At 42.3% G+C, this 19,842-nt stretch overlaps 1 protein-coding gene across 1 annotated transcript in view; it reads right to left on the minus strand.

Moving 5' to 3' along the window:
• Positions 1-8,753: 8,753 nt before the first annotated feature.
• The window catches only part of INTS7 (integrator complex subunit 7), a 104,077-nt gene continuing 92,988 nt past the window's right edge, over positions 8,754-19,842 (minus strand). Inside the window, exons 18-20 of the mRNA XM_029229096.1 lie at positions 15,283-15,381; positions 13,714-13,899; positions 8,754-10,232 (exon numbers count right to left, since the gene is read on the minus strand). Coding sequence (XP_029084929.1) covers positions 9,945-10,232; positions 13,714-13,899; positions 15,283-15,381 — 573 coding nt within the window. The 3' untranslated portion in view covers positions 8,754-9,944. The remainder of the gene's footprint in view (positions 10,233-13,713; positions 13,900-15,282; positions 15,382-19,842) is intronic.

The following is a 19,842-nucleotide window of genomic DNA, read 5'->3' on the forward strand; positions in this document are numbered from 1 at the left end:
ATTCAACTCAAATGACTGCCTACTATGCAGCACCATGCTGGACAGCAGACATGCAAAGATGAACTCCCAATCCTCCCGTTGGATGTTCACAGTTTAGATAGAAGGCGAGATAGCTACGTAAGCAGGGAGATACACGTAAGCAGAGAGTAGACCAGAAGGCTAGGGTAGCACCCAACTCTGTGGGGCTTTCAGGGAAAGCTTCTTGGAGAGGAGGACTTTCAACCCGGGTAAATCTACAGAGATGGACTGAGCTTGCTAAGCAGAACCACGGGGGAGAAGAAGCAACGCACACTGAATGCCAAGTGCCACAAGGGTGCAGAGGTGTGAGATGCACTGGGGTTCAGGAAACAATGAGAATGTCAACACGTCTAAAGCGACAGCCATGGTTATCTCACTGTTCTTTCTCTCTTCTGTTTTTACAGCCAAAACGCTATCCCTTTTTACTCTCAATGTCTTATTTTGGATGTTAAAAAGACCGAACATTGGGTTGTTTTGTCTTTGCGTATTGCTTTAACCCTGCACTTCTCCTTAGGGCATTGTGGATGTCTCTGACTAGGGAAAGATCACATATTGGGGAATGTCCAAATGAAAAGCAGAAAGATGAATATTTCACTGCATTATAAGGACGTAAGGGCAGCTAGGGAACCTTGGACAGGAACTCAGCTGGGCTGTCCTTTTTTATTGTTTGTACGTATAGCAAAAAAACATGGTCTTGGATGACTCCCAAGGTTACCTGTCACAGGTCCAGCCATCCAAAGGGAGTCTGTGGTCCAAAGCTCGCGGGGTAGAAGTATAAAGGAAAGCAGATGGGGGGTGGGAGGTGAGGGGAAAACATGAGCTGGCCGGCAATCTAACAGGTGACCTGCAGAGGATTGAAAGCATCAGCGTGGAGCTCTCCGAGTCTGATTTGCGCCTGGCTCTGGATTAGAGCGGTGAGAATCCAAGGCCACCTCTGCCTTCCTCTCCTTGCCTTTGTCTTCCTTGGCATCTTACATTGCCCACTCCACCTCCCACAGGGTCTTTCAGGCAGCTCTTTATACACGAGCTCAGTCTATGAGAAGGACAATGGAGTGGACTGCTCAAGTCTCACCTCAGTGCAACTGGCACCTCAGCACCTTGGCACTGTGGACAAACATGGATCAAGCTTACACACATGACAACCACCAACCAAAGCTTCCAGAGAGCAGGGACTCTACCTGCTGCACTGTTTGCATGTAACAGGTGCTCAATCAGTCCTTGAAAAAGAAAGGCAGGGAGAGAGAAAGGGAAGGAGGGAGGAAGGTACCCCAGAAAAAAGCTGGCTGGCAACAGTGAAACCCAAATCACCCAAAGCAACAACATAGTCCAAATTCTGATCAAGAGAAGGCTGGTGCAGGAGGAAAGTGAAGGTGACTCTAAAGAAAAAGACAGATGATGGGAATTCCCTGGCAGTCCAGTGGTTAGGATTCTGGGCTTTCACTGCTGGGGTCCTGGGTTCGACCCCTGGGAAACTAAGATCCTATAAGCTGCGCGGCTGGAAAAAACATAACAAAACAAAAAACGGATGAACAGGCCTTTTTTTTAAATTTTTATTTTCTTGCAAGTCTAGGCTCTGGTTCCCTCCCTACTGCCTCAGACCTCAGATCAGAACCTGAGCTGCACTCCAGGACCCCCACAATGGCAGTGGTATGTGCTCCTGCCTTGACACTGCTTGCAGCTCAGAAATAGTAGAAAGCCTTCCCTATATCTCTTGCCTCCGAGGCGAACACTGAGTCAGTAGGCAGACCAGTTGGGACTGCTCCACACAGGGATGTGAACCAGAGCTGGGGGCCGGAGAATAGTCATGAGGGGTGGGACGGCGGAGGGAGCCGTTTTTTCTCATCAGCAGGACATGGTCACATTAGCCACTACACGTCCACCTTTATGCTGACTCCGAGGGCCAGGCAGGCTAACTGCTCCACACAAGATTGAACACGATACAGGTCATGGAGGAACCCTGGGCTTGGCTGGAGAATCAGAACACGGAGGGATGGACAAGGGTTTCAGTGATGGAAAAGAGTTTTCAGGTGGTGGGAAAATATGAACAAAGTCACGATGGTGAGAGTGTGCAAACCAAGCTTGTGGGATGCCCAGGAAGCTAGTTTTATTACAGGCTGGGATACACACAGAGATGGGGTGAGAGGTGAGGCCTAGCTGCCACGCTGGAGTCTCACTGTGGAGGGTTTTAAATGATATACTGAAGAATTCAGGCTGTAAATGGAACCCAATGGGAATTAAGATTTTGAACCAGATGAGTGAACTGGGAAGCAGTGGGAATAAGGATTACTCAGAGGAGGCAGATACCAGCAGCAGGAAAAGCAGGAAGTGAAAGTGATATTCCAGGAAGATATAATGAGGCTGTGAACTAGGGTGACGGTAGTGGCAACAGGAGGGAGGCAACACCCTGAAGGACAGTCCCCCATCCTCCAAAGTAGGCCAGCTCTTCTCCCTGCCTAGACACATATCTCATACACACACACAGACACACTTAGGAGGCGAGAGCAAACATAACCTCTTCACCACCCCCCTCCTCTCAGCCGTCAATTTTTGTCCCTTGAAGTCCTCAAACCTGGGACATCACCTTTAAGGCAGAGATGATCTGAAACATTACTGTTTTAGGAAGCTGACGTTTCTTTCCCCGGGGTTCTCTGGGCCACCAGGCCACGCTGGCCACTCCACCACTGACACGGAAGGCAAGCCACGTTTGGTGGGCCCGCCAGTAGCCGGCTTTGTGCATGTATTATTACCTTTAATCTTCACAACTCTTCAACAGGCAGGTATCAGCCCCATTTCACAGACGAAGAAGCCAAGGCTCACAGGGATGTTATGAGAGTAAACAGAGACTCGGAGAACAGCCAGGGGGCTGACGTGGGGTGTGGGACAGTGGACAGAGGTGTTTGTTCCCATTAACAGGACATGGTAATTTCAGCCACCATTTGTCCACATTCATGCCAACCCCAAGGGTCAGGCAGCAGAACATACACGAGACTGGATTTGATACTGGTCACAGAGGGAGACGGAGCACCATGTCTGGTTGGAGGAATCAGGGCCAGGGTTTCTGCTGGGTCTGGAGGGGCAGATGGGCTTTTCAATGTGGTGTAGCTGGGGTCAGGGGAGGCTGCATTCTGCTTAAAGCTATTTCCCAATGACCAAGGCTTTGGGGAGCTTTCTATCCCCTCAAACACAGAATTGAAGCAGGAGGTTAAGACTGCCGTGAGGGGTTTAGCTGGGATGTAAGGAAAGGTTTAGTGAACTGGGAAGATGGTTAGATACCAAAGGAGCAGACTTTCAGGCTGAGAGAGCTTTTCCAAAGGCCACACAGGAAACAGCAGCGACTCTGATCTGGATGGTCCTGTCTAAACACATTCCTCTCCACTTTCACTGGAGAAAATGATCAACTACCAAGGAAGCTAAGGCCGCCCTGGCATAATCAAGGCCAGGGTGGGTTTCCCACAGCCTGTGCAAAAACAAGCAGTGGCATGGCCGTGAACCCAGGGAACTTGTCTATGACTGTATTCCCAGTTCCTGGTACCCTGTATGTGTTCAATCAACATTTGGTGAAGAATAAAAGATCACCTGTTTCCAAAATTGTTTGTGTCCTTGTTGGCTGTGCCTTTTGCACAGATCTGAGAAATCTGAGCTCACAAACGCCTGCTCAGACGAATGGACAAATGCTGACTGAGCTACAGTGCCCTGTGATGTCAGCTGAGTTACCCTGCTGCTTAGGATGAAGGAAAAGTGCTTTCCATCAGCTAACCTGGTCAGCATGCAGGGGAGAGAGGCAGGGGGAGGCGGTGCTTGGGGGAGACGCGTGGGCCCCCTCCTGCACCAAGGGCCCTCAAGGAGATTCCAGACGTGTTTACTCCCTGAGAGAGACAACTCCAGGCAGGGCTAATACTCTCTTGAGCATCCCGGGGGACACTGTAACCACTAAGTAGGACAGATATGATCTTGCTTAAGTGATTCTGTGATTACAGTCATTTCTCCCTAATGCCCTGATACCTTGAAACGTGACATTGAGGGGTTCGTGTCCTCCAACGGCCTGGCCAGAAGCAGTAGTTTCTGCAACAGGAGACAATATTTAATTCTGAGTGTAAGCTCCTATCTCCTCAAGGCTAAATACTGACTTCACACTTTAGGAGTGTACCTTTTTTCCAAATGCTCTTTTGTTCCTCTCTGGCTTCCAAGTAGTAGGTACCCAACTGTCTCTGCTTATGTCAAAAAGAGGCTCTCTGAGGAGGAAAGGACACTGCATTTGAAGTGCTGGAAAAGGAGAAAATGCCACATGACGGCCAGTTTTCTAATTACCTAAGAGCCTGTCCTGTTACATATAAGGGGGGTGCTACTAGAATTTCAGAAATGGCATCTTTTGTGCTCTGTCAACAGCTTTTATAAAGCCCTCTCCACATTCTCTAAAAATAGGTCTTTTCTGTCAAATGAGACTGCAAGTTGCTTGAGGGGTCTCCCTGTCAGTTTCCTTTTGCATTTCTCACCCCAGTTCAGGGCCCGGCATTGTCAGGAAAGCCCCTCTCTCCAACTTGCACTTCTACAGTAGGCTTTTCATCTGCTTCTCCTGTCAAGTGGGAGAAGGGGCTGGGGGGATTTCAGAACTAACCCTCCTAATCACAGGACCAGCTGCCTTTGCTGGCAGTGGGGGTGGGAGGGGAAAGCAAGGATGGGGGACACAAGTGTTAACAAGTCGCCATCACTTTGCTCATCTCCTAAGTGTGAGATGACACATAAACAGAAAGCATCTTTAGCCTCACTGCTTCCAATGGGGGACCTGGGGGTGGGAGTGGTAGAAATTGAGGCAGCCCGGCCTACTTTCACCTTCCATGATCTTAGGAAACAGGAAAAGCAAACGTTGGTATCGTCTCATAATTCCTCAGTCTAATTCAGTTCTATTTTACTTGTCACAGTCTTCTATTTTAAATTTCTTTCTTTAAAATACAAATAAGCCACAAATAAGCTTCATCAAAATCCACAAACGAAATCTCCCGAGAAAACCAAAAGGTAGAGAGCATTTCTTCTCTGCTTATAATCTGAATTTTGAGGGTACTGGGTAGATGTTCATCTTCCTGATTGTTCTGATTCATTTGGTATTATCTCACATTTATAATTTTATTAAGAAAAAATTATCTGGAAACAACAATAAAAAGATTTTTAGTCTCAGTTTGCCAGCTAAGTATCACTAGACAAAAGCTAGACCCGTAGTCATGATCTATGAAGAAGACAATCCCCAAACTCATTTCACCAAGTCTCAATCTTTAACTAGACCTAAATAATAAGCAAAGAACGCAATTATTGCACAACAAACTGGACTGTGCAGGACAAAACTGCTCTGGGAGAGATTAGCAAGTAAGCAGGAGGATAAGGGAAAAGATATAGACTGAAAAAATGTTTTGTAACTGTAGTAGATTTGAAATAAGTAAATTTACGTTTCGCATTCTTCATTATACTGTGAAAATCAATGACTCCAGATCTTGGTATGTTATTTAAGAAAAAAAACATGACTTATACTCTGTTTAAATCTGTTACAATTAAACATCAAATTGCTCATAGAGTGAGGAGACTGGCAGGCACCACAGGATAGTGGACTAATGCCAGTTAAGCCAATAATATACACAGCCCATGGAAAGGTCTTTGTGTTCCTGGGCAAGAAATGGAAAGGAAGACCACAGCCTCCTGGAGTGCTGTTGGCAGGAAATCTAAGGCAATTCACCAGACTTTTGGACTTCTCAGTACTCCCATCATACTTTTACTGTTGGTGACTGATAAAACCTAAATCCAAGGGCACATTATAGAGAGAACAGGGCTAGGTGGTTGAGCAACACAGTACTGTATTATCTGAAGCAAAGCAAACACACGAACCCCCGATGCCTTCCTTGTCATCCACACTCTTCCACGTGAAAGCTTTGGTGCATCAAATAACTCCAATGTAGACACCTTATCTAAAAACCTACTTAAGGGCTATCTAGGTCCTAAGGTAGTAGTGAATCTCATTTCTTCACTTATTACTCTTGCACTGTCCAGTTCTACAGGCAGTAGCCACATGAGGCTATTTAAGTTTAACTGAATTAAAAGTAATAAACGATTCAGTTACTCTAGGCTTACTTTAGATACTAGGCTTACTTTACATACACAGCTCTATGTGGCTAGTGGCTATATTGGATAGTACAGACTTAGAACATTTCCATCAGTTCAGAAAGTTCTGTCAGACAGCTCTGCATATACTCTGTATACCAGATGGCAGGGTCATCTTATCCTCAGTGTACTGCTGGCATGTACTGGCACAAGAAGATCAAGTGACCTATCCAAGGATCCATGGCAAGTGAGTCTTATAAATAGAACTTAAACTGACATCTCTGGGACCCTAGACTGAAGATCTTGTTTGGCTGGTTTGTTCTTCTCTGAACCATATTTCAATGTGAAAAGTGACTGACAGCCTTCAGTTGCAAATCACCTGCTACCTTGGTGGGTTTGAGCTGGAGAGCCGCATCACAAGGTCTCTTAGTTTAAGTTGGACTACAATAGTACTTTAGTTTCTAAATAGTCAATATACTATGGCCATTACCACTGAAGGTAATCAGTACTTTTGGAAAGTATTTTCATAATTTTCTTTGTACGTTTTTCTTTAAATATTTTAATTAAATAGGATTTCAGCACTGCAGTAGACAGAAATTCCATTTTGTTTAGGTCAACATTAAGCTATTTTGTTCTTAATCAAAGTACCCAAAATGAATATGAGGGAAGATAGCTTAAATGTGTGTTGACTAGCAGAGAAAAGGTAACTTTTATTTTGAATAAATAAAATGCTAAGGTTAAGAACTGATCTATGGACTTCCCTGGTCGTGCAATGGTTAAGAATCCGCCTGCCAATGCAGGGGACATGGGTTCGATCCCTGGTCTGGGAAGATCCCAAATGCCGCGGAGCAACTAAGCCCGTGCGCCACAACTACTGAGCCTGCGCTCTAGAGCATGTGAGCTGCAACTACTGAGCGCACATGCTGCCACTACTGAAGCCCGCATGCTCTAGGGCCCATGCTCTGCAACAAGAGAAGCCACTGCAATGAGAAGCCCACACACCACAACGAAGAGTAGCTCCTGCTTGCTGCAACTAGAGAAAGCCTGCACACAGCAACAAAGACCCAACACAGCCAAAAAAATAAAATAAATAAAATAACTTATTAAAAAAAAGAATTGATCTAACACTGTGAAAAATAATACTAGGGAGGATAATAATAGCGGTAATAATAACAGCAAACACTCATGTGTATCTGCTTACTATGCGCGAGGCACATTCTAACTGCTTTATATATATCAATTCAGTATTAACTTGCTTAATCCTCACACCTAACCCATGAAGCACTATTATGCTTCCTGATCTGGGGAATAAGGAAACTGAGGCATAAAGAGATTAAGTAGCTCATCCAAGGCCACAAAGCTAGGTAGAGTTAGGGTTTGGAACTGGACAGAGTGGCTCCAAAGGTTGGGTTTTTAGCCACCAGGTTATACTGCAAAGTCACTAAATAATGGGAAAAATCAGTCCTGTCTTCTTAAATCAATCAGCCAGTGCCCTTATTACTCATATTTCTAAAATCAGGGAACATGTTCACTTCATAATCAGTATGTTTATCTTTCTTTTCTGCATCTTTCCTTGAGTATTCTTTTCCTTTTCATTCATGAGTGTACTGTTGAAATTATAAACACAGTTTCCCCCCACCTCAAATAACTGTTTAACAGTTGATGCCAAAAATGCAGTAGATATTATACCAAAAATAAAATCAGTGTCCTAATTCCAGATCTAATGGACACACTAAAATAACATAGCCTTTTTTGCTTCACAGAGTTATTTTTCACTCCAAACTGTTTGGATTTGTTTTTATTTTAATAATTCCTTTCCAATTTGTGCCAGGGGCTCTATAATATACCAAATCAATCAGTTTATAACTACAGCTATCAAAAGCCTATCTTTTAAGAACATAAAATACGGGAAGGTCTCAAAGTGAACTGGGGGAATTGGTGGTTTACAAAATTTGCTTCTTTTCAGACAATTCTGCCTCGAAACAGCGCCAGAAACCTAAAATTAACATTGTAAAATTTCATTCTGAAAATAGCCACTTTAAAAGAAAAGAAAAGAAAAAAGATTTTTTCAATTTAAGAAAGAACTTTTTTTTTTTTTTTGTCTTTAGTCTTTCAGATAACAAAACTCTAGACTGGAGTCAAGAGGTCCTGTCTAATCCAGTCATTTTACAGACAAAGAAACTTCCGTCTACAGAGATGATGACACTTGCCCAGGTCACAGGGCTAACTCTTTGGAGCCTACAGTGGAACCTAGGCTTTCCGGTCAGCTCTTTCCACACCTGGTAGAAGGGCAAGAGGTCCTGCACACGTCCCCCACTACTCTCTAGCAATTCTTCCTAAGGCTTATGTTCCCAGATGTTGTCATGCCTGTACACATCATGTACTGCATACATCTGGGCATCAACCACAGTGGACACTGTAGATTTACACACGTTTTATGACAATGCCCTGGCCACTGGCAGAAGAAGTGCTGTGCTGGGAGCTCACGAAGCCAAGAGATCTTAGAGGGACACGAGTTGCCTGCCAATCACTTTCACCCCTAGAGGCCACATTACACACACACAAAAACCCCCCAAACTCATTTTTTTCCCTTTAAACTCTATCCCTCCTTTGAGCCAATGTCGACTTTAAAGAGAAAACGGCAAAACGAGCAAAGCAATTGAGAGATTTATTTTAAAAGAAAACTTCCAGGGAATGTGCCCTGCGCTTCACCTTGGGAGCTACTTCCAGCCCAAGTGCCCATATCATCAGTGTCTGCAATCCTGTGATCCCTGATGTCTAGAAATCATGATCCCGAAGCACTGAACAATCCCAAATCAAGAAAGAACAGTTAAATTACATGTAGTATACTGTGTTAAGAAAGTGTATTATTATTATATTTTATAATGGTTTTCAACCAGTACTGACATAGAAAAAAAGGGGGTTTTCTGGCTAACGAGAAATCTTCTATTCCCTGAGCATCCCAACTACCTGAGGGTGTATTATAAAGAGACTCTGCTGTTTCTAGACAATCAAGGTTAGCGTTACCTAACTTGCCAAGAAGAATCTAAACCAATCAAAGGAAAAGATCTGCCCTCCTAACATTAAATGTGATGATTTTCATTCTTAGAAATAAAAAAAGTCTGTATTACATAAAATTGCACATATATTAGAAAAAACAAATTATTAATTTCCAATCTTTCTATGTAATTGTTAGCTGCTCTTTGGGTCAATTAAATACTAAAACAATAAATTACGATTGCTTTAGCAGAGAATAGATAGGTAAACAGTTGAAATAATACGGCAGGATGTTTCCTTTCTGCTAGACTGCAGGCTCTCATAATCCACAACACTGGATGTTTCAGGGGACACTTTCAAGTCCAACTACGGGAGTACTCAGTTTCTACTACCCTGGGTAAACCCGGCACATACTGGTCAGAACTTCCAAAGGCCCAGCTCAGAATCAGAGGTCTATGTCAGGCAGCAAGTGATATATTTTGGTAGCAAAGCAGTCAAATTTACTAATTCAATGATCCCAATATGTGACTTTTCCTGAAAGAAAAAGAGAAGGCTCAGCAAAAATAAAAGTAATAATAGCAAAACAATTAAAGTGCTGAATAGGAGATGAAGGACTTGGTTTAAGAAGAAATAAGGGGAAAAAAATCTTTCTGGTTAGGAACCCAATGATTTCTCCAAGTAAATTTTTAAGAAAAGAAATGTTTTTTCAGAATGTTCTATCACAGAAACCAATGAATAAACGGACTCCATATTCTAACTTTTGTACCTTTATCCATATGAAAAAGCAAACTATTTTCGCTAATTTGCTCAGTTCCTGGAAAGTCTGTAGTGCCTCTGTTGCACGGCTAAAACCGCGTGTAGGCATTTCGCTGCTGCTGCTGTTGTAACGGCTGCTGGACTTGCTGCTGCTGCAGGCGAATCTGCTGCGAATAAGGGTCTTCCAGGGATTTTACAAATATGGTGGTTCTGGGACCAGTCTTCCATACGATGCCGTTGGCGTCTTTCACAGAAGATTCCACTGTAATGTTGTGTGTGCCAAGGATAGCAAAGTTCAACAGGAATTGAGTACTGAAGTAATCATTATGAGGCTCAACCCTCTGCTCCATCTCATTGGTCATATTGTCAATGGGTATCTGGAATGAAAAAAATCGGTAAATAACAATAGCTAACGTTTACTGAGTGCATGCTGTGAGCCAGGACCTGTTTTAAGTGATATTTAAATCTTTGCCAACAACCGAAAGGTAGGTACTAATATTATCCTTGTTTCATGAACGAGGAAGCTGAGGTGGGGAGGTTAAGTAACTTCTCCAAGGTCATACAGCTAATGAGTGATGACGTTGGCATCTGAAAACAAAACTCTAGACTGGAGTCAAGAGTCTGGCTAACTCCAGAGCCTGTACTCTTAATATCAGGTAACACTGCCTCCTCACTAGAAGGAGCTTGAGTAGAAGGAGCTTTCTCAACCCCTCTGATGCTGGCCTTTCTGCCTTGTGAAGCAGTTCAGAACATGCCACCCCAAATACGCTGCTGTGGCATAGCGATTATTTTGAGCTAAAGGCACTTGAAAAACAACAGATACAGAAAGGGCTCTCTGACCTGCCCCTTTTTACCTAAAACATAAATCAAATTTTCCATGAGAAAGGTAAACCTCCCTGCACCAAAAAAGAGAAGACTATCACCAGAGACTGGGAATCGATGTTGAGATGGATCTGTACAAACCAACCTAATAACCCGTATCTTCCACTAGTCTCCCCCAATGCCCCAACAGATCTCCTAGTCATTTTACTTACTGTCCCTAGCCCCAAACCCTCTGTCTTGCCATTTTGTCAGGAATTTATCATCTGTGTGACTAAAAGGTATCTAAGCTTTCTGTTCTGGTCACTTCTTCGGGTCTTCATCCTCCTGTGAAGACTCCCATATATATGTAAAATTCTAATAAAACTGGCATGCTTTTCTCCTGTTAATCTGCCTTAAGGTCAGTTCAATCTTAGGCCTAGCTGGAGACCCTAAGAGGGTAAAAGAGAAATTTCTCCTCCCCTCTCCTTGTTCACCCAACCCCAACTCCAATTCCCATCTTTCTTTAACCTGTGAAGAGATATTCTAAAGAAACTGGATGCAACCACCTGTTTCAGTGAGTTTAAAATCTGAAAGACTAAAAAAGAACATAATGCTATGCAAATATATGGTTTTTCCCCTCCTAGCTAGTCTGATTTTATATTACTTAAGTAATGTAGTGATTCTTCCCTCCTTTAACAAATTAACTTTAGAACTTGCATGTTGCTTACTTAAAAATCAGTGTTTTGTTCAGATGGGCAGTACAACATATTATGAAACATAGATTTATGAATTCATTTATGTATTTAGCTAGATACTCATACCTTTGTCCTTCAAAGAACAAAGTAACACCTGCAGGTGTATCTCTTCTTGTACCCAAGATGAAGTATGTCAAGAGAGACACTTATTCTAAGAATGCATATACAGGTCATCAGAATGAATATTTGATTAGATTGCTCTATGTTTATGTGCATATTTCTGTTGTGTAATTAATTATATAAATGTGCCCTGAAGCTTCGTGTCTCAATAAGCAGTTATCATGAGGTCAGTTTTCCAGAGACACTGATCTGTAACATTAATGAAATGAAGTCACCACAAATTCAAGATCTTAAAATTATTTATAAGTCCTTTTTTGTTTTTTGTTTGCACATTCAACTTCTGTAGGATTTTTATTTCTGTAAAGAATATGCACACCAAACAAGAACTTCCTTAAAAGGACCAGAAATAGGCCTAGTAGGCAACCTGATCACTCTGAACGCATTATGCATTTTAAGTTGCAAACTCACTGCAAGTAACATTACAAAGCAATCATGTACTACCTGGCTTATTACGTCAGCTTCTTGACTTTAACCAGTGCCTCTTGAGAGGTAAGTCAACAATGAGAAGATCAGTAGTACTTCTCAACTTGAATGGTTTTTTTAAAAACAGTAAAAATCACTATATACAAGAACAAAGAGAGTCATGGTTACTGTTCTTTCAAACTCAAAATGAGCAGAGAGCTGCAGACAGGGATAAGCTGACTACGTAAGTTCTCCTTATGATCTTCTGTGACAAGAGAGATCATTGAAACATAAGAGAGTTGTACTAAATACAGTAAATGATTTTTTTCATTATTCACCAAATATCTACTGAGTGGCTACATAAGGTGCCATGCTTTGTGCCCTCGAAGTCAAAAGAGAGGGAGAGAATGAAGGCTGAGCCTTCTCAGAGTGGGTACAGAGCCCCAGAGAGAGAGAGGAAGTTACCAAAGTAAGGAAAGTAGTAATGGCTTAAACCAGACCTTCCCTTGGCCTTTTAGCCTAAAACCACCAAAGAGAATAAAATGCTCTCATTTTATATCTTTACTGATACCCCTTTCCTTGCTCTGGACCTCAGTTCAAGGGTGCCCACAAATAAACCCAGACATAACCAATTTGGACATTTAAACAACTCTGTTCATACAACTGTGCATTTGTTCACTTGTTCCATTTACTGTGAATAAACCACCAAGGGACTAGAAAGAGGTGTCTAAAGAAAGGAACATTCTACATTTGGAACATTGGTGTTTCACAGGCACAGATTCAGAATCTTAGCTTTGGCTAACAAAGCAAGCGTGATTTTGGTTAACCTACCTCATGATTTCTCAAAGTAGCAAATTTCTAGGGTTAAACCCTTAACGAAAGATTTTACTTCATCTGATCACTGTATGTCAATATAGTATACTTTTTTTTCTTTTTTTTTTGCGGTACACAGGCCTCTCACTGTTGTGGCCTCTCCCGTTGCGGAGCACAGGCTCCGGACGCGCAGGCTCAGCGGCCATGGCTCACGGGCCCAGCCGCTCCGGGGCTTGTGGGATCCTCCCGGACCGGGGCACGAACCCGTGTCCCCTGCATCGGCAGGCGGACTCTCAACCACTGCGCCACCAGGAAAGCCCAATATAGTATACTTTTTTTGGAACATGCTAAAATTTACTTAAAACAAAGGAAAAATAAATAGATGTGTTCTTTTGGGGTCAGGGGGTTAGGGAGAAGTTATTCCCCATTCCTGATGCTTCCCTCCATGTGGAGGGACCTTTCATTAGATGAACAGTACTGGTCTCTAGGGGAGAAGGTGCATCCTACTGATTGGTAAGTTGTGGGGTGGGGACTGGGCCTGGGGAGCTAAGCACCTTCTCTCTCCCTTCTTCTTTGGGCTTCAGGGTACTGCTCCTCCCAGTTTTATAGGGGCAGGCTCTTGTGTATACTGGCGGAGGCTGGTGGGAAAACTCAATTCAGAGCCACAAGGCTAGGCAGTCCTTGCTGCCAGGCACCTGAGCTAGGTTTCTCCCCAGCTCTAACAGTAGTGACACTCATATTTTGATCTCTGCCTGCCTGGATGCTTTGTCTATCAACTGGTTCGGGCAGGGAAAAGAGAAGTGTTGTTTATCAGCCCCCTTACACCCTAATGCGTACTTTTAACTGATGTCCATCTGATCCCTTGGGAGGTATAACTACAATCTGCTTAACCACGAAAAAGACGGGAAAACTTCCATCAGTGAGGTGATAAAACCTGCATCACAACTCTGCCTCTTTTCTAAATTACCTTGTAGTCTTGTCCAGATTTACTCTGCAGTGTGGAAGACACATTCAGACAGACAGACTGAATTTTGCGGAAGAGTCCTGGTTTAGATCCGTGCTGGACCACTCCCTCTACCTTCAGCGCCAGTTGCTGGTTATTCTGGACAGCAATGGGTTCAGCAGGGTTCCGGGGGGATGGTGACAGGGCAAGCTGGAAAGCCAACATTAAAATAAATGCTAACAACCAAAAGCAAGCTTCCTTACAACAAACGTGTCTGTGCTAATTGTTGATTATAGATTAAAACGTTACTTGTACACACACAGGCACAGATACATACACACAGATACATACACACAGAGACACACACACACACACACACCCCGCAATGACCTGACCGTGCTGGGACAACCAGACAGATGTACCTTTAAAGTCAAGGGTTCCTTATCCCTAATGCCTCCTTTTAAATACCACTGTTTTGTTTTATTTTTTAAACCCCCAGCCCCAGTTCTGTTTGAGGGGAACAGAGGATTAGAGAATAGCAAGGGCACTGTTTTCCCAATTTCTGAGGTGGGGCATTTCTTTGACAATGAATCAACTCTAGTATGGAAATGCACTATATAAATTTTCATGTCCAGCTGCTGTCTCTATGGTCTTAGGTAATTTTAAATAAACTAAATTCAAATGTAAATAAATCTAGAATTCTAGGATTACATACGCTATCAAGTCAGAATGGTATAAAAGTCAATTTCCACAAATAAACCAAATGACATTTTTAACCTCTCAGTTTTTCTTTAAAAACATATTAAGAATCCTAAATACCCTTTAATTAAAGAAAGCTCAAATCTTGCTTAAATAAAAATACGGAAGAAACTGGGTCTTTCTGATAATGTTGTTGAGCCACTGAACCCTGGAGACATCTTACCTTAGGACTTCTTACCTATATAATCAATTTTCCTTGTTATTCAGGTCATTTTCAAATGGAATGCTCTATTATTTGTAATCAAAAACATTCAAATGGATGCAAAAGTGCACTGAAGACATTTACTGATAGGGATAATCCAGGGAATCTCTTACAAATGACAATTTCCCCCCTTTCCCAACAATTTCATTCTTTGAATCAAAATAGCTTTTGAATTTTGAGTGGCTTAAATATTTTAAAATACTGACTCTACTCATTGCCCAGCTCCTCAAAATTTGTTATTTGTAGACAAAAGTGCTTTGGAGATAGGGGCTGGTGATGTTTTACTGGACCTGATTCATTCTAAGTTGGGTTTAAATAGTTTGATCAGACATGGACTCAGCTCAAGATCCCTGTGGGCTACTATGATGAACAGCACCAACTCATTCTTGAAGACAGGGACAGAGCTCGAGGTACCCAAATGCCTGTCCCACTGCATTTGGCACTATGAGGAAAGAAAGGAGAGGAGAGGGTTTAACTCCCAAATCACTTGTTGAAGGGAGGAAAGGCTTACAACTGAAGAGTATAAGTTCTGTCTAAACCAAAGGTAAGATCCTGAAGCAGAGCTATGCCCCCTACAATCTTCAGAAGAAGGTATTAAACTATATTAAACCTGATTGTTCTTCCTATATTACCTTGATGCTGGTAGACTGCAGTTTCTGGAAAAAATATCTCTGAAATGAAAGAGGAACTTTCAGCAAAGAAATGATGGCATTGCAGAGGCATGCTGTATGCTGGGGAAAAAAAAAGAAAAATCAAATGAAAATAAATTTCCAAATATCATCAACAAATAGTTACTTTCAGGAAGAAGTGTAAAAACTACAAACGCTCATAAAATTACTACAAAAGTACACACCAATCAGGTTAAGAGACATAACACTCAGGAACTGCATACATTTATCAAGTCACTCATGTCAAGGAGGACAATTACAGATTTTTACTTTATTCTGAAATATATTCAATAAAAAATGACAGAGAAAACCCACACTCCTCAAGACCAAGCAATGTGCAAAGTTTGCGTTTCTATAGAGCTTAGAGCTACTAGATATATACAGTTATTTTAGATACTAAAATATAAAGTAACTATCATGTGACAAAATATGATAAAGAGCAGGTATATGGTAAAAAATCAGAGCAAAATATTGACATTTGAGGCTTGAGTCCAAATCCCCGTGGAACCTTGGCTTGGAAACTGCCTCATTCTTCATCCCATCTCTACCAGGTGGCCTCCCTGTTCATGTGGCCATGAGTCTCCAGAGATAGAGCAACGGTGGAAACTTACTGAAATTCAGATTACAGATTACCATATAGTCCAACTCTATAGATTGCTGAAACTTACATAAAACACCTTCTTTCTAAAATCTATTTCCCAAATTTAACTGAGTTTTGAAAATCCCAGCTTAACTGCAGAGGAATAGAACTACTCTAACGAATCTTTCGAGTCTTAGTGAAAGGGGTCATAGAACCAGAATTTAAGAATTCAAAGATTTTATTTATTTATTTATTTTCAACTACTTTCTTGAGGTACCACTGACATGCAAAAAGCTGGACATATTTAATGCATACCACTTAATCAGTCTGGAGATAAGTATACACCTGTGATACCATCAAAGCTATTTTAAAGATCATCCAGTCTAACCCTCAATTTTGCTGATGACACAGGTCACCCAGACAACTAATGGAACAAGCTGGGACTGGAACCCAGGTCACCTGACTAGGTCACTCAGTGATTTTGTTTTATTTCACCAATGATTTGCAAACTTAATAGAAAAAAAAAATTACAGTACCGGAACACCTGTAATTTTGGGTGACCCAGAACCATTCCTGCTTGGTCTACCATCCCCTCCTCAATCTACTCCTCTCTCAGTGGCCCCCAAAATGCCACAGGCTGAAAACTATTCCACTATACAGTGCTGTCTGTCCTTTTAAGTTCCTGCTTCCAAGCAGGGTATCACCTAGTGCCTCTGCCATAAACATTTTTTAAAAGTAGGGCATTAAGGCTAAAAGCCAGAAGAATCCATTCCTCATTGGTTTCAGATTACTGAACATGCTGTGCCTGACAGACTCCTAATATAAATGCCAGGTCTATTACTTGAGATTACCACAACATGGATTTAGAGACACTGGGTCTACTCAGGTTTAACTGCTAAAACGGCACTATTCATCTTCTTGCCACAAGGGATCTGAGATGCGTTTGCCCGGACATCCTACTTGTGGTGGAACCTTTGATGCCACAACAGTATTTAAGGAGAGAAACATCTTTAAAGAATGGATTTAGAGGACCACAAGTGACCTCAGGCTGTTCCCGGGCAAAAAGGTACCATTTTCCCTTTTAAAAGAATAGATGCGGATTTCGCAATTCCCCACTGGGAAAGCAGGACTGCCTCTGAGGCCACTAGCCCCTTGGGCACACTTCAACACGTATGTTAGTTGCAGATTACTATCAAAGTACCAGTCTGGAGATGTGAAATCACATATCATGATTAGTAAACCGGTAAGAGGACTATCCCATCATGAATACTCCCTTCATTGCCAAACCGAATACTTTTCAGCCTTTGTATTTTTTGACACTTCTGTGGCACCTGATAATGCTCTTCTTCCATGAAATTCCACTTAACAGCCCCTGCTCTCACTTCTGATTCTTCCCTGCTCCATCTTCTTTCCTAAGATTCTCTTCCTTTGTACGTTCCTTCAGTGTTGATGCTCTCCTTAGTCCTTTTGTCTTCTCAGTCCGTTTGTTCTTCACAGGCAGTTTTCTTCACTCCCAGGACTTTAAGAATCTACATGCTCATGACACCTCAACTTTACATGCATTCCAGCCTGTCTCCTTCTGACACCAAACCTATTATCTAACTGCCAATGTTTAACATGTTTAAAAATGAAACCACCTTCTTCCACTATCCCTCTGTATTCTGTCTCAGTCAAGGATCAACCATTTGTGCACCTGGTCACCTAAGCTGGAAACCCAGAGTTCATGTCTCCATCCTCTCACATCTAATTTAAAGAAAACAAAAAACAAACAAAAAACCAAAACCAAGCCTTGAAAATATTACACCTAAATAATCTTTCTTATGTATCTGTTCTTCTCATTCTTGCTCCCACTTTATCAATTTGGCCCCTACCTTGGATTACTGCAGAAGTCTTGTAACCACTCTTCTTTCCTTTAATTTCATGGCTTCCAGGCCATTACCTGTTCTGTTTCTACATAACAATAGTGTACAGTCTTAGCTTAACCACTTCTCTCCCACACCCATTTAAAATTCCTAAAGAGTGCCCCCATTGTCTATGGGATAAAGTCCAAACTCCGTAAGACTGTGTTAAAAGCCTTTTGCCATCTGGCCTCCACTGACCTCTCTAGTCCCGAGCCTGCACATTATGCTGCAGCAATAACCCACTGTTCCCAGAAGACATCATGCTATTTCATGCCTCTGCTTTTTTTTCCTTTTTAATAAATTTATTTATTTATTTACGGCTGCGTTGGATCTTCATGGTTGCTTTGGATCTTCGTTGCTGCGCGCGGGCTTTCTCTAATTGCGGCGAGTGGGGATTACTCTTCGCTGCGGTACGCGGGCTTCTCTTGTTGCGGAGCATGGGCTCTAGGTTTGCGGGCTTCAGTAGTTGTGGAACGTAGGCTCAGGAGTTGTAGCTCGCGGGCTCTAGAGCGCAGGCCCAGTAGCTGTGGTGCACGGGCTTAGTTGCTCTGCAGCATGTGGGATCTTCCTGGACCAGGGCTCGAACCCATGTCCCCTGCTTTGGCAGGTGGATTCTTAACCACTGTGCCACCAGGGAAGTCCTCATGCCTCTGCTTTTGAACATGTTGTTCCCTGCCTGAAATTCTCTACACCTCCTTATCTGCCTGAAAAACTCATATGCAAATACCTCTTCTCTCTGATGTGCACCCTCACCCCATTTCCTCTATCCTTTGACATGAATTACTTTCTCTTTTGTGCTACAACTCTACTTTGTGCAGACCTCTATTATTGCACATATATTGTATTGTATTTGTTTACAAAATCTTTCTTATCAGACTATGGACAACTTGAGGGAAGAGCCTCTTTGTCATTTTTCTATTCACAGGATTCAATAAATACTTGTTAAACTGAATTTTGGGTTCAGAAAGTATCAAATCTATAAAATACAATTTGGAAAGGGGGAAAAGTGAATCAACATTTATTAACCACTCCTTATATGCCAGGCCAGGCACTGTGCCAGGCATTAGGCATTATTCCATTTAAACTTCACAAAAACCCTATGAGGTAGATATTTTTCCATATCATAGAAAAGGGTATTAGAAATTTGTCTAAAATCACGCCTGCTGAGTGGCAGAGGTAGAATCTGACCCTAGGGGTCTTTTCTCTGTATTGCGTACCTACTGGGCAGAAAATTCCCATTCTTTCCATTAGACACAGTGGATTGAACTCTATCAAACTCAAGGTACTATCTGGCATCTATTTAATTTCCTAGGGTGGAGCTTAGAGGAAATACATGTAAATAATTTAATCAATGTCTCACATAAATATGTCTACTTCCTACAAAGATAATCTTTACAATCTTCCTTAGCAACCAATCTCAGTATCAAACAGCTACCTGTGTCATTTCAATTCAACAAATATGTATTGACAATCTTACATGGAAAGCAGTGTGCAAATGAAAGTATCTAACCTTAAAATCTAATTTAACTCTTTAATGACACATCCTGTCAATTTCTTCTAGAACACCTGATAAATGCTGAGTTCAGAATGAGAACAGCAGGAGGCAGAAGAGAGCTACAGGAAATACCAGTATCCAATGTGTAGGCAGGGCAAGAGGAAACTCTCCAAGGTGTAAAGTTCAAAGACAGTGCTATGCACTGAATGTGCTGTTGTCTCTAAATTCACATGTTGAAGCCCTAACTCCCAATGTGTTGATATTTGGAGGAGGGCCTTTGGGAGGTCATTAAGTTTAGATGAGGACATGAGGGTGGGACCCCTGTGATGGGATCAGTGCCCTTATAAGAAGAGAAAGGAGAGAAGAGAGGCCCTCTCTCTCCAACACGTGAGGACACAGCAAGAAAGCAGCAGCTGGCAAGCCAGCGAGAGACCCCACACCACAAAACAAACTGGTTGGCACCCTGAGTCTGGACTTCCCAGCCTCTAGAATTGTAAGAAATGTCTGTTGTTTAAGCCACTATGTCTATTTTGTTATAGGAACCTGAG

The sequence above is a fragment of the Monodon monoceros genome, unplaced genomic scaffold (genome assembly GCF_005190385.1).
Source record: "Monodon monoceros isolate NGI ecotype Baffin Bay Population unplaced genomic scaffold, NGI_Narwhal_1 Super_Scaffold_18, whole genome shotgun sequence".
Lineage (NCBI taxonomy): Eukaryota > Metazoa > Chordata > Mammalia > Artiodactyla > Monodontidae > Monodon > Monodon monoceros.